The 18,258-nt window shown below is 43.0% G+C and overlaps 1 protein-coding gene across 1 annotated transcript in view; it reads left to right on the top strand.

The window, feature by feature from the left end:
- Positions 1-18,258, top strand: part of LOC126249729 (protein Hook homolog 3-like) — a 199,012-nt gene that overhangs the window by 85,641 nt on the left and 95,113 nt on the right. The window contains exon 4 of the mRNA XM_049951409.1: positions 506-608. Coding sequence (XP_049807366.1) covers positions 506-608 — 103 coding nt within the window. The remainder of the gene's footprint in view (positions 1-505; positions 609-18,258) is intronic.

Consider the following 18,258-nt stretch of genomic DNA (forward strand, 5'->3'; position numbering starts at 1 on the left):
ATTGTTTGTATCATTTATCTTGTTTACACTAAGTGAAGAAACAGTAAATTATTCCATTTTTTATTCTCACAAAGAAAAATATTACGTTAATACTATGTCTAAGGCCAAGTACAGTATGTCAAATAGTGAAATTGTCAGTACATAACCCTATATCACACAACATGAATTTGTGGTTAACTGGCTGTCATTACTTTTGCTAGTTCTGAAATCAAAACTGTCTGTACCCTTTACTATGCATCAGATTCTTGAGAGTAAGGTTAATGTAATCAACCAACAAATAAGTTTTATATTTGGGAATTTGTGGTGTACTTGCACAACCTTTCTGTAATTCATTGTTCCTGGTGGTGTTTAACTCTCACCAAGCAGTAGTTTTTTGGGTTGTCAATGTTAAAATTTGCAAACCTAAAAATTAAGGTTCCACTATATGTAATTATTAATTGAATCAATGTATCACATTAGTGAGGTTCTTTTTTGTAGTTTCAAGGTAATGTGGTGTTTGTTGCAGGTCAGCAACTTGAAGAAAGTAATTGAAGGCATAGTGGATTACTATCATGATGTTCTTAATCAACACCTTAGTGATTTCAACAAGCCTGATGTTGTCAGAATTGGTTTGTATTACTGCTTATTTTAAACTTCAGTTATTTTTTCTGAAATTTGGTGGTAGTTCTCAGAGAATGTAGAAATAGTTTTCAGGACAATAACATTGAAACTAATATTACACGGCACAAAAGAGAAGGCAAATTGGTGACACAGATTCAAAGGGAAGCTCCGAACAATATGTCAATGATAGACACGAAACGAAAAAGGCGCTTTTAATGTGTATACAGGCATGACAGTGCTGCTTCACTATACTGTTGGTATGGGTACTTCACGGGCCTACAGTGGCGCAATAATAACCAAGGCAACAGACGTCCATAAGAGGGAAATGAACTCACCATGCGAGTCAATCTGTGGAAAGTGGGAACCCACGTAGAGATGAGCACTGGAGGAACTTAGCGTGTGGCTGGCAAGTGGAAAGTGGGAACCCACGTAGAGATGAGCACTGGAGGAACTTAGCGTGTGGCTGGCACAGACGGCTAACAGCTAAGCACTCGGCATAACATATAGCACAATACGCTAGATGAGGTCCACATTGGTCTAACTCTAAGTAAGCACTGACACACCCAGCGTGTTGTCACCTACAGTTAAACATTTCCCCTGCCAGTGGGTCTGCCCATACTATGTGTCATGTTCATCGTCCGTGGCAGGTTTCCCCAGTACCCCGCTGCAATGCATATGCCAGCTTGTCTGCCTCCATTGTGGTGTCCACTGGAAAGGATACTAAATCCTTCTTCCCCCCTCCCCACCACTGAAAAGCTCATGTAGGGCCAAAATGATAAGGCTTGGGCTGCGACCTCTGCTGCGGAACCAGAGAGGCCCCTGGAGAATCTGACACCAGACCAACCACCAAAGGAGGCAATGTCAATGCCACTGGCTCTGCTAGAAGGGCAAGGAAGCTGTGGCAGCCAAGGTGATGCCTTCTCCATTGGCGTGGGGTGGGGGAAGGGGGGGAGGAGGAGGAGGAGGAGGAGGATGGGGATGAGGAGGAGTAGGGTTTATCAAAATCCATAGACTCCATATTAGCAGGTGCAGGTACAGCCTTCTCTGAAGGCTACTGCTGCATGTGTTAGGAAGACAGTGGAGTGTGTTGAGGGGATGGCAATGGGAAAACACATTGTTGCAAGTGGGAACCCTCACCCGGAACCACATCGTGACCCAATCTGCCACCTAGCAGACCAGCAGGCCATAGCAGCGTTACCCTAATGGGGTGCAGGCATAGCCAATTTGCATGGTGGGTCAGCTACTCACTGCCAACATCAACCACAAACAGCTGCCAACCTTTGTGGACCCCCCCCCCCCCCCCACACACACACACACCACACACAAAACACCCAGCAGCCACCCTCTGAAGGACCCCCTATAAGGAAAATGCGGCAGTTTACAGTGGTCTGTGGCATGCAATTTAGGGTGCAGCAAATTCAGAAGACCCCCAGGGATGGCATCTGTCCAAACGTTCTTCTGGGTTGGACCTGTTGACCAACATCATCACCCTATATGTAGCTAAAAAGTTTAAAAATGCACTGTCACAGGAAGCAGCAGACACTGACATCTTCATTTGGCTGTTAAATGTATGCACAAAGTACTTCACTTCCAAGTTAGAAGTTGCATGGAATGGTCTGCTAGGCAGATGCTGGACACAATTGCGAACTCGAAAGTCTTCAAACTCTTGTCATACAAAGTGCCAATCATTGTCAGATACCAAGGTCTTAGGGATCACCCAATGTCAAAAATAACTGACAATGCCTGAACCATGGCAGTCAACAACATTGAGGTAAGCTTGGATATGCACAGGAAGTTGGGCAATGCATCGATCACCAACAACCACATGCAGACCAAAAAGGGGCCAGCGAAATTGACATACACCCTGTCCCAAGGGTGCTCTGGGACCAACCATGGAGAGTACTGATGTGGCAGTGCAGCCTGGTTCTGTGTACAAGCCTGACAAATATGCATCAGATGTTTGATGTCATGATTGATTGCCGGGCAGTATTCATGACGTCTTGCCAGTGCCATCATACACGTCACACCCCATTGTGACGTATGCAGCAAATGGAGTAAGTGAGGATGCAATGCTGGGGAATTACCGCATGACACCATTGCTCCTCTGTGTGGCAAGCATGAGAATCACTGGACAGTGTCGAACCAATCATATAGGAGGAAAAACTTATGCCACACCTGATCTGCAGCCAAAGATACGCACTCTGGCTGATACAAGCGGGTCACCAGAATGATATTCCGGGAAAGCGGGTCAGCGGCTGTGGCGGTCATGACTTTTGATGCCATGAACAGAATGAATGTCGTAACAACAGTTACCGAGACAGAGGGCCCATCACTGCAACTGATGGCCAGTCCTATCTGGCAGCTTTCAGCAAGGTCCAAATAAAGAAACCAACAGTTTGTGGTCTGTGATGCCAAACCTTGCTCCATACAGGAAGAAATTTTTAACTTCAAAAATAATAGGTAACACCTGTGAATAATCACACTGCACAGTGGAAGGCATCTTTAATGTGTAAGAGATGGGCTGTTTGGTGCTGTCCAAGTTCTGATAGGACAGGTCAGCACCATTGCCATACTGAGACACTTCAGAGGCTAGGGTTAAAGACTTGTCTGGCATAAAGAAAGCCAAACAGGGAGTGAAGTAGAAATGCTGCTTAAGAGACTGAAAAGTATGTTGACAATCTGCAGACCAGACAAACTTAACACCCTTGTGGTGAATCTGCTTAAGGGGCTGGCAGATAGGTGCAGTCTGGGGAATGAATTGAGCATAATACAAAATCTTACCCAAAAGAGACTGGAGCTCCTTCAGGTTCTTGTGCGCCATTAGGTTGACAATAGTCTTAATGTGAGAGATCATCTTTACTAAGCACCTGACCCAAGAAATGTACCTTCGGGGAGAAAAAACTGCACTCCTCCAACATGCGAGATAGGCCATTCTCCAGGAGGCATTGAGAAACTGACTGAAGGTTTTGTAAATTCTCCTCCCAAGTAGGGCACGTGACCCAAATGTCAACAAGGTAACTGATGCAACAGGGAATGTCCTGAATCAACTGCTCCCAATACTGTCAGTAAGTTCCTGCTACAGATGAGATTCCAGAAGGCAAGCAGTTAAACTGAAAAAGGGGATGTTGAGGACCAAGAAAGTCCAGAAAAGAGCATCCAGTGGCATCTGCAGGTAAGCATCACACAAACAGATGCAGGGAAAATAGTGACACCATGAGAATTTCATCAAAAAATCTGCCTGTTGCAGAATCTGCAACACATTGAGTTCTGACCGTCTGTTTAAAATCACCACAAAGGCACATGGCACCCTCAGACTTCTGAATAGCCACCAAATGGGTGGCCTACTGACTCAATGAAATAAGAGAAACAATGCCCGATCCTAACAATGCTGCAACCCAGCCTTTGTCTTGTCACGCATTGCAAGACAATGGGATGGGAAAGACAAAATTTGGGTACTGCCGATGGCTCAAGAGAAATAAGTGCCTTGTAATTTCGTGCTCAACCCAAGGTGCTCTCAGACAGCAGGCAGTCAGACCACAGTAAGGAGTCCAAATCATGAAAAGAATGGATTGAGACACTAACACTTCGTCAACAATCTGGAAGCCAAAAATAGAGCCCAGGTGTTCGTTGCAACTCTATGCACCCCAATAGCCTGTATATATCTAGGCTACCTATCACTCCCAGGTCTCCTAAAATTCAAGTGGCCACCCATCCACTATGTATGTGAGCAAAATATGCCAGAGTGACATTTGTGGGCCACCGGAAACAGGCCCGGAGTCCAGTGGAAACACTGGGGTGTCGGATGACATCACAGCCTATCAACTGTCACAAACAGTTGCAAAATGATCTGTCTACTGGCATATCCCACACATTGTCTCCATATACTGGCAGTTGGGGCACACAAATTACAGTCAGTGCACGACCATTGGCTCACCCAAAAACCAGGAGAGAGACACTGAGGACCTGAAAAATGCCATTGGTGGCAATTATGATGCTGCGAGTGCCGCAAACCCACCAAGCTCGAGGAGGGGACGTGCCGTGTTGCAATGCCACTACACCAGAAAAGTCAATGGCTCCATGGGAGGCGTGGCTGTGTGGGGTATCCCAAAGGGCAGTGGGGATTGTTTACTGATCACACCCAATTGAGCCACCTTCCAGTTATGAGAAAGGATGTCCCTTGCCCCAACTGTAAGCTTATGCGATTCTGCAATTTTGACAATATCAACTAAAGAAGGGCTGCACAAGATTAATGCCCTAGTCCAAACCTCATGACCAAGAGCTAGCCTGACAATAATATCTTGAATTAGTGTGTCTGCATAAGAAGTAGCACATTTTGGACACTCAAAATGACACTTGTGTGAGCGCCCTGCATATCGTCGATCTAGGCCACATCTGACTGCCCAGGATGCTTGTGGTGCTGGTTAAACTGTAACCACATCACTATCACATGGGTTTGACATCCAGAATACTGCATAAGCAACTGATAAAGATTATCAAAGGGACATTTCGCAGGCTTGGTGGAAGTCTTCAAATTTTGGACAACTTCGTATAAAACTGCACTGCTGGACAACAACAAGGCAACCTTGATAAGGATCGATGACATGCTTTACCTGGCAGTGCAGCAAGGAGCAGCGCAGGAAATTCTCCTATGTTTCCAGTGACTCATTAAAACTGGCAAGTGTTTTTGGTGGTGGCAGGCATTGTGCAGAAAAGGGAACTGCGGCAACCTGGATCCCCTCACCACTGTCAAGGCGCATGCATGAAGCAAGACTGCAGTCTGGTTTATCAGTGCCTGCATATGCTCCTGTTGCTGCTCCTGCTGCTGCTATTGCTGCAGCTGGTGCTGCTCCTTCTGTATGCGCTACTGTTCCTACCAGAACTGCAGAAATGCTGGGTCCATGGTGGTCCAAGTGAACACTAGGAAAAGGAGAAAGAAAATATAGGAATATCACACACATAAAGATGTCCTCTGTAGCCACTTTAGTATGATAGGCATGACAACCCTACTTCAGTACTTGCTTGGTGCAGATACTTCACAGACCAGTGGTGGCTCGATAATAGCTGGGGAACAGAGCCCCATGAGAGGGGCAGTTCAAGTCAATCTGTGGGAAACAGAGGGTCTGAACCCATGTAGAGACAAGCACGGGAAGAACTCAGTGTGTGGCTTGTGCAGACAGCAAACAGCTAAGCACAACACATGGCACAATATGCTAGGTGAGGTCCAGAGCAGTCAAACTCCAAGTAAACACTGGCCCATGGGGCCTACAACTGCCCACAGCTAAACACCTTTGCTAACAGGTCTGCCAATACTGTGTGTCACTTGCAACCCCCATAGCAGGTTTCCGCAACTATCTCACTGTGCCACCCATGTCAGCTCTAAATTTTTTGAATTTCATGTAGCATTTATGCATATTATGTGCATCCTATAGGCGGAACATACTAGGCATGATAAGAAACTAAAAGGAATTTTTGTTTTTCTTAAATCATATTTATTTATTCATCAGCATCAAAATTTTTCCTTCAGAGTAATCCCCTTCAGATGTAATACACTTGTGTCAGTGCTTTTTCCAATTTTGGAAGCACTTCTGGAACTCACTTTTCATTGTGGTGTTCAGCTCCTTCAGCGGTTCTGTTTCTATCTCATCAGTGGTGGCGAAGTGATCTCTCTTCATTGTTCCAGCCTTGGAAGTAGAAGGAAGTTGCAGGGGGCCATGTCTGGCAAATATGGCAGATGAGGCAACATAACAGTTTTATTTTATGCCAAAAAATCATGAACTAGCATTGAGGTGTGAGCGGGAGCATTGTTGAGCTACAACAATGCCACAGTATTTTCTTCTGATTACTTTATGCAAATGGCACATAACTTCCAGGTAGTATTCCATATTGATCGAACAACCATAAGACAGCAACTCATGATGCCCTGTCCCATTGTAATGGAAGAAAACAGTAAGATGAACCTTTACATGTGATGGAACTCATCCTTGTTTGATTTTGGCTCTTCAGGTAGTTTCCATTGGAATGACTGGCCTTTGGGTACAGTGTCATACCCATACACCCATGTTTTGTCACCGATTATAACCTTCTTTAGAAGTTACGAGTTGTTGTCAGCTTCAATCAATAATTACTGAGCAATAGCTACACAATGTAGTTTTTGGTTGAGGTTCAACAATTTCAGAACGAACTTTACTGATACACTTTTTATGCCCAAAACATCTGAAAAAAATAGCTTGACATGAGCCACGGGATATGCCACCATCATCAACAACCCTTCTGATGGTGATTCAGCAATTTTCCAAAACCATTTTCTTTACTTCTTTCACATTGTCATGGCATCTGGGGGGCGTCATCTTCAACATCTTCTTGACCCTCTTTGAAACATTTATACCATGCATAAACTCTTGTCATACTCATAGCAGACGTGCCAAAAGCCACAGTCAACATTTTGAATGTGGTGCTGCATTTTATTTCATTTTTCAAGAAAAATTTAATGCGGATTCTTTGATCCATGTTTTTGTAATTAAAAATTCACTGAACACTTGAAAACACTTATAACCTTTTTGACTGTCAGCAATAAATGAAATATTCAAAACAGGTGAAAATTCAAACAAGCATCAGGAACATGTGTACCAATAAGATTTAAAAAAAAGAAAGAAAATTGAAATTGGAGGTACAAAGCTTGTGAAATTAAAAAAAATCCCATTACATTTTGATCACACCTCATATATTGTATTTGCCCCCAGTTTATAACGGTATAATGTGGTTTGGTGGTTTGATATATTTCATATGCACAAAGATAACGCACTGTAGAACATCTTATGATGGAAAGTATATATGTCTTATATACACTTACATATGTGAGTAGCCTTAGAACGAAGAATTTCATTATAGACCTGAAACATTACTGTACCAATGTACAATATGCTATGAGATGTACAGCTGTCAAATGTGTTATATAGAACGTTGCGTTTAAAATGTTTATGAAAGCCCAAAGAATGCATAATTGTAATTTTTAATTCCTTCATGGAAATGTGAGTAGTTGCGTGCAGGAGCAGGTTAGGGGATAGATGTGTTGGGAGGCTAGTCATAGAGAGAAGAAGGGAGAGAGGAGAGAACAGTGGAGGAGGAATACAAAGTAGTCAAAAGAAATAAGAGACAGAGAAAGACTGAAAGGTAAAAGTTGGAATGGTGTGGAAGAGAGGGGAAAAAAAGGGGGAGGGGTAGTGAGAGCTTGGATTGTTTACAGTGTGTGGGCCCATCTCCTATTCAAACTCAGTCACTGAAACTTCTTACTTCATCCATAGCATGGCCGCACGTGAAAGCAACAACACCATATACCAACTTTGCTGTGAACATTGCATGTAATTCTGTGTGGGTGTGACCAGGAACAAATTATTCATTCATATGATTGGCCAGCCTGTGATCAAAGACCAGCTAGACCACCCCCTGTTGCTGAGCATACCATGTAATGCAGTGTGGTGGATTTCAGCAACCTATTCCATTTGAATTCTCCATATGAACAGGAGTTTTTTCCTGATCTTTGCAAGTGAGAATGGTCTCTGCAATGTAACATTTGGTAATAACAGTTCATTTCTCATCACAGTTGCATGGCAATATTAACATAACCAATGGCAGCCTATTTGACCATTTTCAGATTTACAATAATAAAAAAATGCAGTCTGTAAAAGATTGAATTAAAATGTAGAAGAGAAGTTGTTGGACACGCTTTAGCCTGGTCATCCATTGGCACAACAGTTGAATGTTGGAATGGTGTGGAAGAGAGGGAAAAAAAAGGGGGAGGGGTAGTGAGAGCTTGGATTGTGATGAACACAGGGAATGGGGCTCTTGGCTTAACCATGTGACTCACAAGAATGATAAAATCGTTTATAAAAACCCCTATGGAGCTCAGTCGTTGGATGAACATTGCAGTGAAACAGTTGTTATTGGGCAATATTAAGGGTAGCTACCACAACTCAGTTGTATTAAACTTGAAGAGTGGAAGATACATTTGAAAACCTGTTATGTTTCTGCATTTATAAAATGTCTGAGAGACTTTCAGAATCATTGAATCAATGAAGAGGTTCTATAATAACATACTCCTGGTTGCCACAGCACTACTTCTGTATTCTGAACCTGATGGGCCATTCAGCAATTACTGGCTACAGCTATGTTCACCTGTAGGGGTTTGTTGTGGAGATTTATACCCGGCACAAATGCAGAGAAAAGTATTGCGGCAAATGTATATCGTGACTTAGTTCAATGACATCTGCACGCAGAAGTAGCCAACGTGACCGTCCTCACTGGCGACATGTAGCCAGTCACTTTCACAGAACATGGTGCCTGATGCAGAACTTCTATTTTTTTGTGCTAGTGCTGTGAATATAATTGTAAAAAGGGAGAGTAATCAAAGCAACGAACCTTGGTGATGGGTGCGTAATTTTCTCAGTAAACAGTGCAGTCATGGAGCTTACAGTTCAGTGATGACTCACCTAAATGTTCAAGATATAAGAGGGTTTCAAAATTTTGTTTGTTATGTCTGTGAACAACTTTGAACTATTACTAAATATGACTGCTCAATACTACACATTAAAGGAAACTAATTTTTGAGAAGCTGTAACCCCTACTGAACAACTTGCTGTTACATTATGCTTTTTAGCTACTGCAGATTTGTACAGCTCCTTAATGTAGATGCATGGGATTTCGAAATCAGTGAAGTAATACCAAAACTGTTGGTTTGATTACATCCTTCAGGAAGAACAGTGAATCATAAGCATACCACTTTGATACATACATCTCTTCTGTTCCCAATCCTGGTGTCTTTGGGGATGAACATTTGTTAAATTCATGGAGGAATTGTGACTTCAGGTTGCAAATTTTAGTTTCCAATTCTTTATCCAAAATACCGAGTAAAGATGTGAGTTGGTGAACTGCATCACATTTGGCGATGTTGTTTTTATAATTGAGGAATGTAGGATCCCATAACAAACACCTTTTGTGAAATTCTTCAATTACTTTAACGGTATTATTTTTCATCCAGTCCCTCTTCACAAACTGCTACTGTATGTACACAGATAATTACTTGCACCCAAGATGCAATGCCACAAGTCTGCCTGTGAAAAGATTGCACATGCACAGTAGAAATGTCTCAGGGGTTTGTGATGCATTTTTGACAAGTGAATGGATACAGGCATATGTACCAGAACAGAGTATTTTCTCACAATTCTAGCATTGATGATGCAGGCATATGTTGCGGGAACTTGCAACTTGTGCCACATCTCATCGGCTACATGTGCGAGGCCCAAGTCTACATGACAAATCACTCAATGTAAATGAAGCTTACTGAGTCAGCCCCTAGCCTATGGCATCCTTAGGATACGGTATAGATGCACATGGGTTCAGTATCCTGTGGTCTGAGCCGCTATTAGCTTCCCAGGTCTTGGAGTCACTACTACTCACTCAAGCTGCTCCTTATATGGTGTCACAAGGTTGAGAGCATTCCTCACACTACCAGAAATTGAACCCAGGTCCTCCTTATGGCAGTCAGACACAGTGACCAGTTAACGGTGGACATAGTCTGGTTGATAGTGTGTTTGATGCCAAATCACTTGGAAAACAAACAATAAAAATTGAATTATACACTACATGAAATTGTAATAATTGTAAGTGGTAGTCACGTGCAAGGACATAATTGACCTTGACACAAATAAGCTGTGATTTGTGAAACAAATTGTCCGATCATGGAATACATCATACAAGTCATTCAAACTGGTTTAAGTAACTTTGTCCCACCTCTCAGCTGGATATTGTGTTTTAAAACGCATTCATAACTCAGCAGGATTTCCCAATCGGTGGTGATTTTATGCCACACTTTAGCAGAGGTTTTTGTATTTTTCAAATTTTACAAGAAATATTTGTTGTCCTTGGATCATTTTGCAAATTGGTGTTAGACATATCTCATTAAAAAAGAGGAAAAGCAGTAGCAGAAACATTCCCATGTAAAAAGCCCACGTCATTTATACAGTATGCATTTTGTCTGCATTTTACTTTCTCGGGGGACGATTTTTGTATTTGGATAAAGTCCATTCCTAGTTACTAGTTTTGTAGTAAACCACTGCCCATTAAAATTGTGGCACGATGAAGACAGCACTTCAGTAAAGTCAGATTGGCAAGAAGTGTACTACATGCGTGAATACATAAATGATTAGAATTTCAGATTAACTATACAAAGTAGGTAAGAGTAATGCCACCAACATTTTGCATAAAAGGAAGTATTATGCAGTAGATTTTTCCTTCAGTTATCACATTTAATGTTGACATTGATGTGAATTGAATAGATTGCTGCTCATCACATAGAGGTGCCACTGAGCAGTGGACACACACATTTAAAAGTAGGCCATTGGATGTTGTGTAGCTATCAGACGACATTCTTCATTAGATGGAGAAAACACACACACACACACACACACACACACACACACACACACACAAACACATTTTTATACACACATAACTCTCACACTAATGTCCATTGTCTTTTCTGTGTGCTGTGTCCCAACAATGCCCTTGAAGACTGTAAGCTGTGTGTGTGTGTGTGTGTGTGTGTGTGTGTGTGTGTGTGTGTGTGTGTGTTTATTTCAGCTGATGATAGACTTTGTCTGATAGCTAAGTAACATCCAACAATCTACTTGTAAATGTGTCTTACTGCTGTTCAACGTGTCCTCTTTGTGATGAGTTGTAATTTATCCTATTGTGTATTGTTATTCCATCCCTGATTTTCAGTTGTTACATTTAAATGTTACCTGGTTGTGAGAAGATCGTGTAGTGCCTCGTGTAAGGAGAAACATCTACCAGTGTGTGTCAGAATTCGAAAAAGACAGGGTCGTGGCATATAGAGACTGGAGTTCATCATTCTACATCTACATCTACACTCCGCAAGCCACCCAACGGTGTGTGGCGGAGGGCACTTTACGTGCCACTGTCATTACCTCCCTTTTCTGTTCCAGTCGTGTATGGTTCGCGGGAAGAACGACTGTCTGAAAGCCTCCGTGCCCGCTCGAATCTCTCTAATTTTACATTCGTGATCTCCTCGGGAGGTATAAGTAGGGGGAAGCAATATATTCGATACCTCATCCAGAAAAGCACCCTCTTGAAACCTGGCGAGCAAGCTACACCGCGATGCAGAGCGCCTCGCTTGCTGAGTCTGCCACTTGAGTTTGCTAAATATCTCCATAACGCTATCGCGGTTACCAAATAACCCTGTGACGAAACGCGCCACTCTTCTTTGGACCTTCTCTATCTCCTCCATCAACCCGATCTGGTACGGATCCGACACTGATCAGCAATACTCAAGTATAGGTCAAACGAGTGTTTTGTAAGCCACCTCCTTTGTTGATGGACTACATTTTCTAAGGACTCTCCCAATGAATCTCAACCTGGTACCTGCCTTACCAACAATTAATTTTATATGATCATTCCACTTCAAATCGTTCCGCATGCATACTCCCAGATATTTTACAGAAGTAACTGCTACCAGTGTTTGTTTCGCTATCATATAATCATACAATAAAGGATCCTTCTTTCTATGTATTCGCAATACATTACATTTGTCTATGTTAAGGGTCAGTTGCCACTCCCTGCACCAAGTGCCTATCTGCTGCAGATCTTCCTGCATTTCGCTACAATTTTCTAATGCTGTAACTTCTCTGTATACTACAGCATCATCCGCGAAAAGCCGCATGGAACTTCCGACACTATCTACTAGGTCATTTATATGTATTGTGAAAAGCAATGGTCCCATAACACTCCCCTGTGGCATGCCAGAGGTTACTTTGTCTGTAGACGTCTCTCCGTTGATAACAACAGGCTGTGTTCTGTTTGCTAAAAACTCTTCAATCCAGCCAAACAGCTGGTCTGATATTCCGTAGGCTCTTACTTTATCAGGCGACAGTGCGGAAGTGTATCGATCGCCTTCTGGAAGTCAAGGAATATAGCATCTACATGGGAGCCTGTATCTAATATTTTCTGGGTCTCATGGACAAATAAAGCGAGTTGGGTCTCACACGATCGCTGTTTCCGGAATCCATGTTGATTCCTACAGAGTAGATTCTGGGTTTCCAAAAACGACATGATATGCGAGCAAAAAACATGTTCTAAAATTCTACAACAGATCGATGTCAGAGATATAGGTCTATAGTTTTGCACATCTGCTCGACGACCCTTCTTGAAGACTGGGACTACCTGTGCTCTTTTCCAATCATTTGGAACCTTCCGTTCCTCTAGAGACTTGCGGTACACGGCTGTTAGAAGGGGGGGCAAGTTCTTTCGCGTACTCTGTGTAGAATCGAATTGGTATCCCGTCAGGTCCAGCGGACTTTCCTCTGTTGAGTGATTCCAGTTGCTTTTCTATTCCTTGGACACTTATTTCGATGTCAGCCATTTTTTCGTTTGTGCGAGGATTTAGAGAAGGAACTGCAGTGCGGTCTTCCTCTGTGAAACAGCTTTGGAAAAAGGTGTTTAATATTTCAGCTTTATGTGTGTCATCCTCTGTTTCAATGCCATCATCATCCTGGAGTGTCTGGATATACTGTTTTGAGCCACTTACTGATTTAACATAAGACCAGAACTTCCTAGGATTTTCTGTCAAGTCGGTACATAGAATTTTACTTTCGAATTCACTGAACGCTTCACGCATAGCCCTCCTTACGCTAACTTTGACATCGTTTAGCTTCTGTTTGTCTGAGAGGTTTTGGCTGCGTTTACACTTCGAGTGAAGCTCTCTTTGCTTTCGCAGTAGTTTCCTAACTTTGTTGCTGAACCACGGTGGGTTTTTCCCATCCCTCACAGTTTTACTCGGCACGTACCTGTCTAAAACGCATTTTACGATTGCCTTGAACTTTTTCCATAAACACTCAACATTTTCAGTGTCGGAACAGAAATTTTCGTTTTGATCTGTTAGGTAGTCTGAAATTTGCCTTTTATTACTCTTGCTAAACAGATAAACCTTCCTCCCTTTTTTATATTCCTATTAACTTCCATATTCAGGGATGCTGCAACGGCCTTATGATCACGGATTCCCTGTTCTGCACTTACAGAGTCGAAAAGTTTGGGTCTGTTTGTTATCAGTAGGTCCAAGATGTTATCTCCATGAGTTGGTTCTCTGTTTGATTGCTCGATGTAATTTTCGGATAGTGCACTCAGTATAATGCCACTTGATGCTCTGTCCCTACCACCCGTCCTAAACATCTGAGTGTCCCAGTCTATATCTGGTAAATTGAAATCTCCACCTAAGACTATAACATGCTGAGAAAATTTATGTGAAATGTATTCCAAATTTTCTCTCAGTTGTTCTGCCACTAATGCTGCTGAGTCGGGAGGTCGGTAAAAGGAGCCAACTATTAACCTAGCTCGGTTGTTGAGTGTAACCTCCACCCATAATAATTCACAGGAACTATTCACTTCTACTTCACTACAGGATAAACTACTACTAACAGCGACAAACACGCCACCACTGGTTGCATGCAATCTATCCTTTCCAAACACCGTCTGTGCCTTTGTAAAAATTTCGGCAGAATTTATCTCTGGCTTCAGCCAGCTTTCTGTACCTATAACGATTTCAGCTTCGGTGCTTTCTATCAGTGCTTGAAGTTCCAGTACTTTACCAATGCAGCTTCGACACTTTACAATTACAATACCGATTGCTGTTTGGCCCCCGCATGTCCTGACTTTGCCCCGCACCCTTTGAGGCTGCTGCCCTTTCTGTACTTGCCCGAGGCCATCTAACCTAAAAAACCACCCAGTCCATGCCACACAACCCCTGCTACCTGTGTAGCCGCTTGCTGCGTGTAGTGGACTCCTGACCTATCCATCGGAACCCGAAACCCCACCACCCTGATATTGCTGTTCCTGTTTGTTGTGTTCTCGTGGCTACTGTGTGATTATGGAATCGCTGGGTTCAGGAAGGCCATATTTAATGTCTTGCAGAATCTCACTGCCCCCCATGATTAGCATCCAAAAGTACAGAGGTAGTCTGTGCTCGGCTATGCAGGATCATAAAGCCACGTCACATACTTTGAGTGGAAATGGCTTGTTTGCTTCAACATAAGTATCCACACAGGTAATGCAATAACATCTGGAGTACCACAAACTGTCAGCATGGCCATCACCGTTGTGACTTCCCTTGACATGACAACAGAGAGAATTGCATGTGCAGTGTTGCTAAGAGACACATGAGTGGCACCAAATCATCTTTTCAGATGAGTCTCAGTTCTACTTACTGTATCACAATGGCCATATCTGTGCATGGAGTCGTTGAGGAGAAAAAAATTACCATCTTATGTTTGTCAATGTCATCCAGTCATACCTGGCCTGTTGGTATGGGATGCCATTGGGTACTCATCACAATCACCTCTAGGCCAGATAGATGATAATTAGGACAGCAGATATTATATTTCTGATGTGTTAAGGCTAGTGGCTGTGCCCAGTCTCCACCTCTGTGACATTATCTTTCAACAAGGTGTCAGAGGTGGCAGTTCATATACTTCAAACTCGCTTAAAAATTTAATCATGTGTACTTGCTATTATACATTATACATGCAATAAGTAAAATTTCATTATTTGGTATCCTTCCTGGCATTGTGATTTTAATGGCCATCTGTGTACATAAATAAGCTGAGATTAGCTAAACCCTTCTTTATGACTGTGTGTTTTCATGCTTTTTGTTTTTTGTTATAGTTTGTTCAGTTTGTTGTATAGTATGTATAGGTCTAATTCTTTTATTGCTTCTGTGTTTGCTGTTACTTAGGTGGCCTCTTCATATATTATTAAGTATAACAACAACACCTGTCGGCAGCTGAGGTTGTCAGTTAGTCATCATTTATTTCAGGGAAAAGCTGCACGGTCATCAACAGTAACTATTCTTTCAAGAACAAGTTACTGTCTTCGTATATATAGTTAAAGACTACCCGGCCATTGACCTTTGTCTGTGCGAATGCGCACAGGTTGCCCAAACTCTTACGGGAATCGCCAATGTGTGCGCGAGTAATGATTGGGTGGGCAGATGTCTATAAGGTACAATACATATGTAGAATTGTGGACAGTTGGGAATGTGAGTCTCATGGGAAGCGTGCAGGGGATAAGTCCCTGCAGTCGCGCTATTCATCTGTGTCCTCGGTGGCTCAGATGGATAGAGCGTCTGCCATGTAAGCAGGAGATCCTGGGTTCGAGTCCCTGTCGGGGCACACATTTTCAGCTGTCCACATCGAGGTATAACAACAACACCTGTCAGCAGCTGAGGTTGTCAGTTAGTCATCATTTATTTCATGGAAAAGCTGCACGGTCATCAACAGTAACTATTCTTTCAAGAACAAGTTACTGTCTTCGTATATATTATTAAGTTGTTATCTACTGCTGAAAGAACATAAGCTTTTTTAATATAGATCTCATGAGGGAAACTTACTCTACCAGCTGAAAATTGGAGCACATACTTATGTTAGTACCATCATTGTTACTTGTGATTTATGTACACTGAAAGAAGAAAAATCGACACCAAAAAATAACTAATGTTGAGTACTGAAATTTTACGAGTACATTTGTGTAGATAACTTATTTAAGTGATTAGCATTGTAAGATTACAGGTTAATTTAAATGTGAGATAAGCCATTGCAGCTGTGAAATGCTGGTACATTAGTATCTGGTAACCCCTAGAATGTTGAATGCAAGCATGCAAGTGTACATGCATTGTGTTGTACATGTGCTGGATCCCAGTTTGTGGGATGGAGTTCCATACCTGTTGCACTCGGTTAGGCAATACAGGGATGGTTAATGCTGTCTGTGGATGACTCTGGAGTTGTCGCCAGATGATGTTCCATATGTGCTTGATTGGAGGCAGATTGATTTATCAGGCCAAGGCAACATCTTGGCATACTGTAGAGCATGTTGAGCTACGCCAACAGTATGTGGGTGAGCGTTATCCAGCTGGAACACACCCCATGGAAATCTGTTCATGAGTGGCAGTACAAAGGGTTGAATCACCATACTGATGTACAGATTTCCAGCCAGGTGTGTGGGATAACCACGAAAGTGCTCCTGCGGCCGGCCAGTGTGGCCGTGCGGTTCTAAGCGCTTCGGTGTGTGGGATAACCACGAAAGTGCTCCTGCGGCCGGCCAGTGTGGCCGTGCGGTTCTAAGCGCTTCAGTCTGGAACCGTGTGACCGCTACGGTCGCAGGTTCGAATCCTGCCTCTGGCATGGATGTGTGTGATGTCCTTAGGTTAGTTAGGTTTAAGTAGTTCTAAGTTCTAGGGGACTGATGACCTCAGATGTTAAGTCCCATAGTGCTCAGAGCCATTTAAACCATTTTTTGCTCCTGCTGTCGTATGAAAGCGCATCCCAAACTACAACACCAGTGTAGCTCCAGTGTGTCTTAATACGCAGATAGGTTAGTTGCAGGCCCTCAAGTGGTCTCCTAACCAACACACAGCCATCTCTGGCACTGAGGCAGAACCAGCTTTCAGCAGTAAAAACAAAAGACCTCCACCCTGCCCTCCAATGTGATCTCACTTGACACCACTGAAATCACTAATGCCGGTGGTGTGGGGTGAGTGGAATGCATGCTACAGGTTCTCTGGTTTGGAGGTATCCTTAAAATAACCAATTTGTAACAGTTCGTTGTGTCACTGTGGTGCTAACTGCTGCAAAATTGCTCCTGCAGATCCAGTAGATGCAGTACAATGTGCCAGAGGCATACGCTAAACCAGTGGTGTTCCCTCTCAGTAGTTACTAAAATGTAGACTTTCACAGCCGGAAATGTCATGTCCATTATAATTATCTGGGCTGTAATACCGTGGTTGGTTGATGAATTCTGTGTCAATTCCCAACGTTTCGTCCACATCTGTGGAGGACATCTTCAAGGGGGTCTGTAGCTCAATGGAAGGTCCAACACACTCACTGGCTCGCTACTGACTGCTGCTAAATTCCGTGTCCATGCGCTCCCGTGCTGAGGCGTGACGTCACTTGTTTTTAAAACGTCAGTGCAATTGGCCGCTGTCCGCTGCCATCGATCGTCGTAGCCATCACCCAGCAGTGGACGGGTGGTACATATCATCTTCAACACCGGCATCCATATACCACTTCATTTCACGCCCTCCTCATTTCGATTGAAATTATTAGGGTGTTTGGCGATTTCGATTACCTCCCTGTAGAGCCTTTCGTAATATCTGCTTGTGGCCCTAGTACTTGTATCTCCTCGAAACAAGTATGGTGGTTACCTGGCTGGAAAGCATGCTCCGCAACAGCTGATCGTTCCATTTCTCCTCTTCTACAATTGCCCTTGTGCTCTTCCAAACGTTTTGAAACAGTTCTTTTAGTGGTACCCACATAAACATCTCCACAGCTGCATGGGATCCTATACACTCCCAGCTTTTTCCAATGGTTTGCGAGCGTCCTTGGCAGGCTTAAGGTATTCCTGTATCTTCCTGACGGGCGTGTAAATTATGGTAATATTCCGCTTCGTCAAGATCCTCCCTATTCTTTCCGCTACATTTTTAACAAACGGCAGGAAAACCGTAGATTTTGCAGTAGCCTTTATGTCACTATGATTTCTGCGTGGCTGTCGCAATGTATGTTTTATTTCGGCGGACGAATATCCGTTCTTCATTAGTGCATT

This window comes from Schistocerca nitens, chromosome 3, assembly GCF_023898315.1.
Source record: "Schistocerca nitens isolate TAMUIC-IGC-003100 chromosome 3, iqSchNite1.1, whole genome shotgun sequence".
Lineage (NCBI taxonomy): Eukaryota > Metazoa > Arthropoda > Insecta > Orthoptera > Acrididae > Schistocerca > Schistocerca nitens.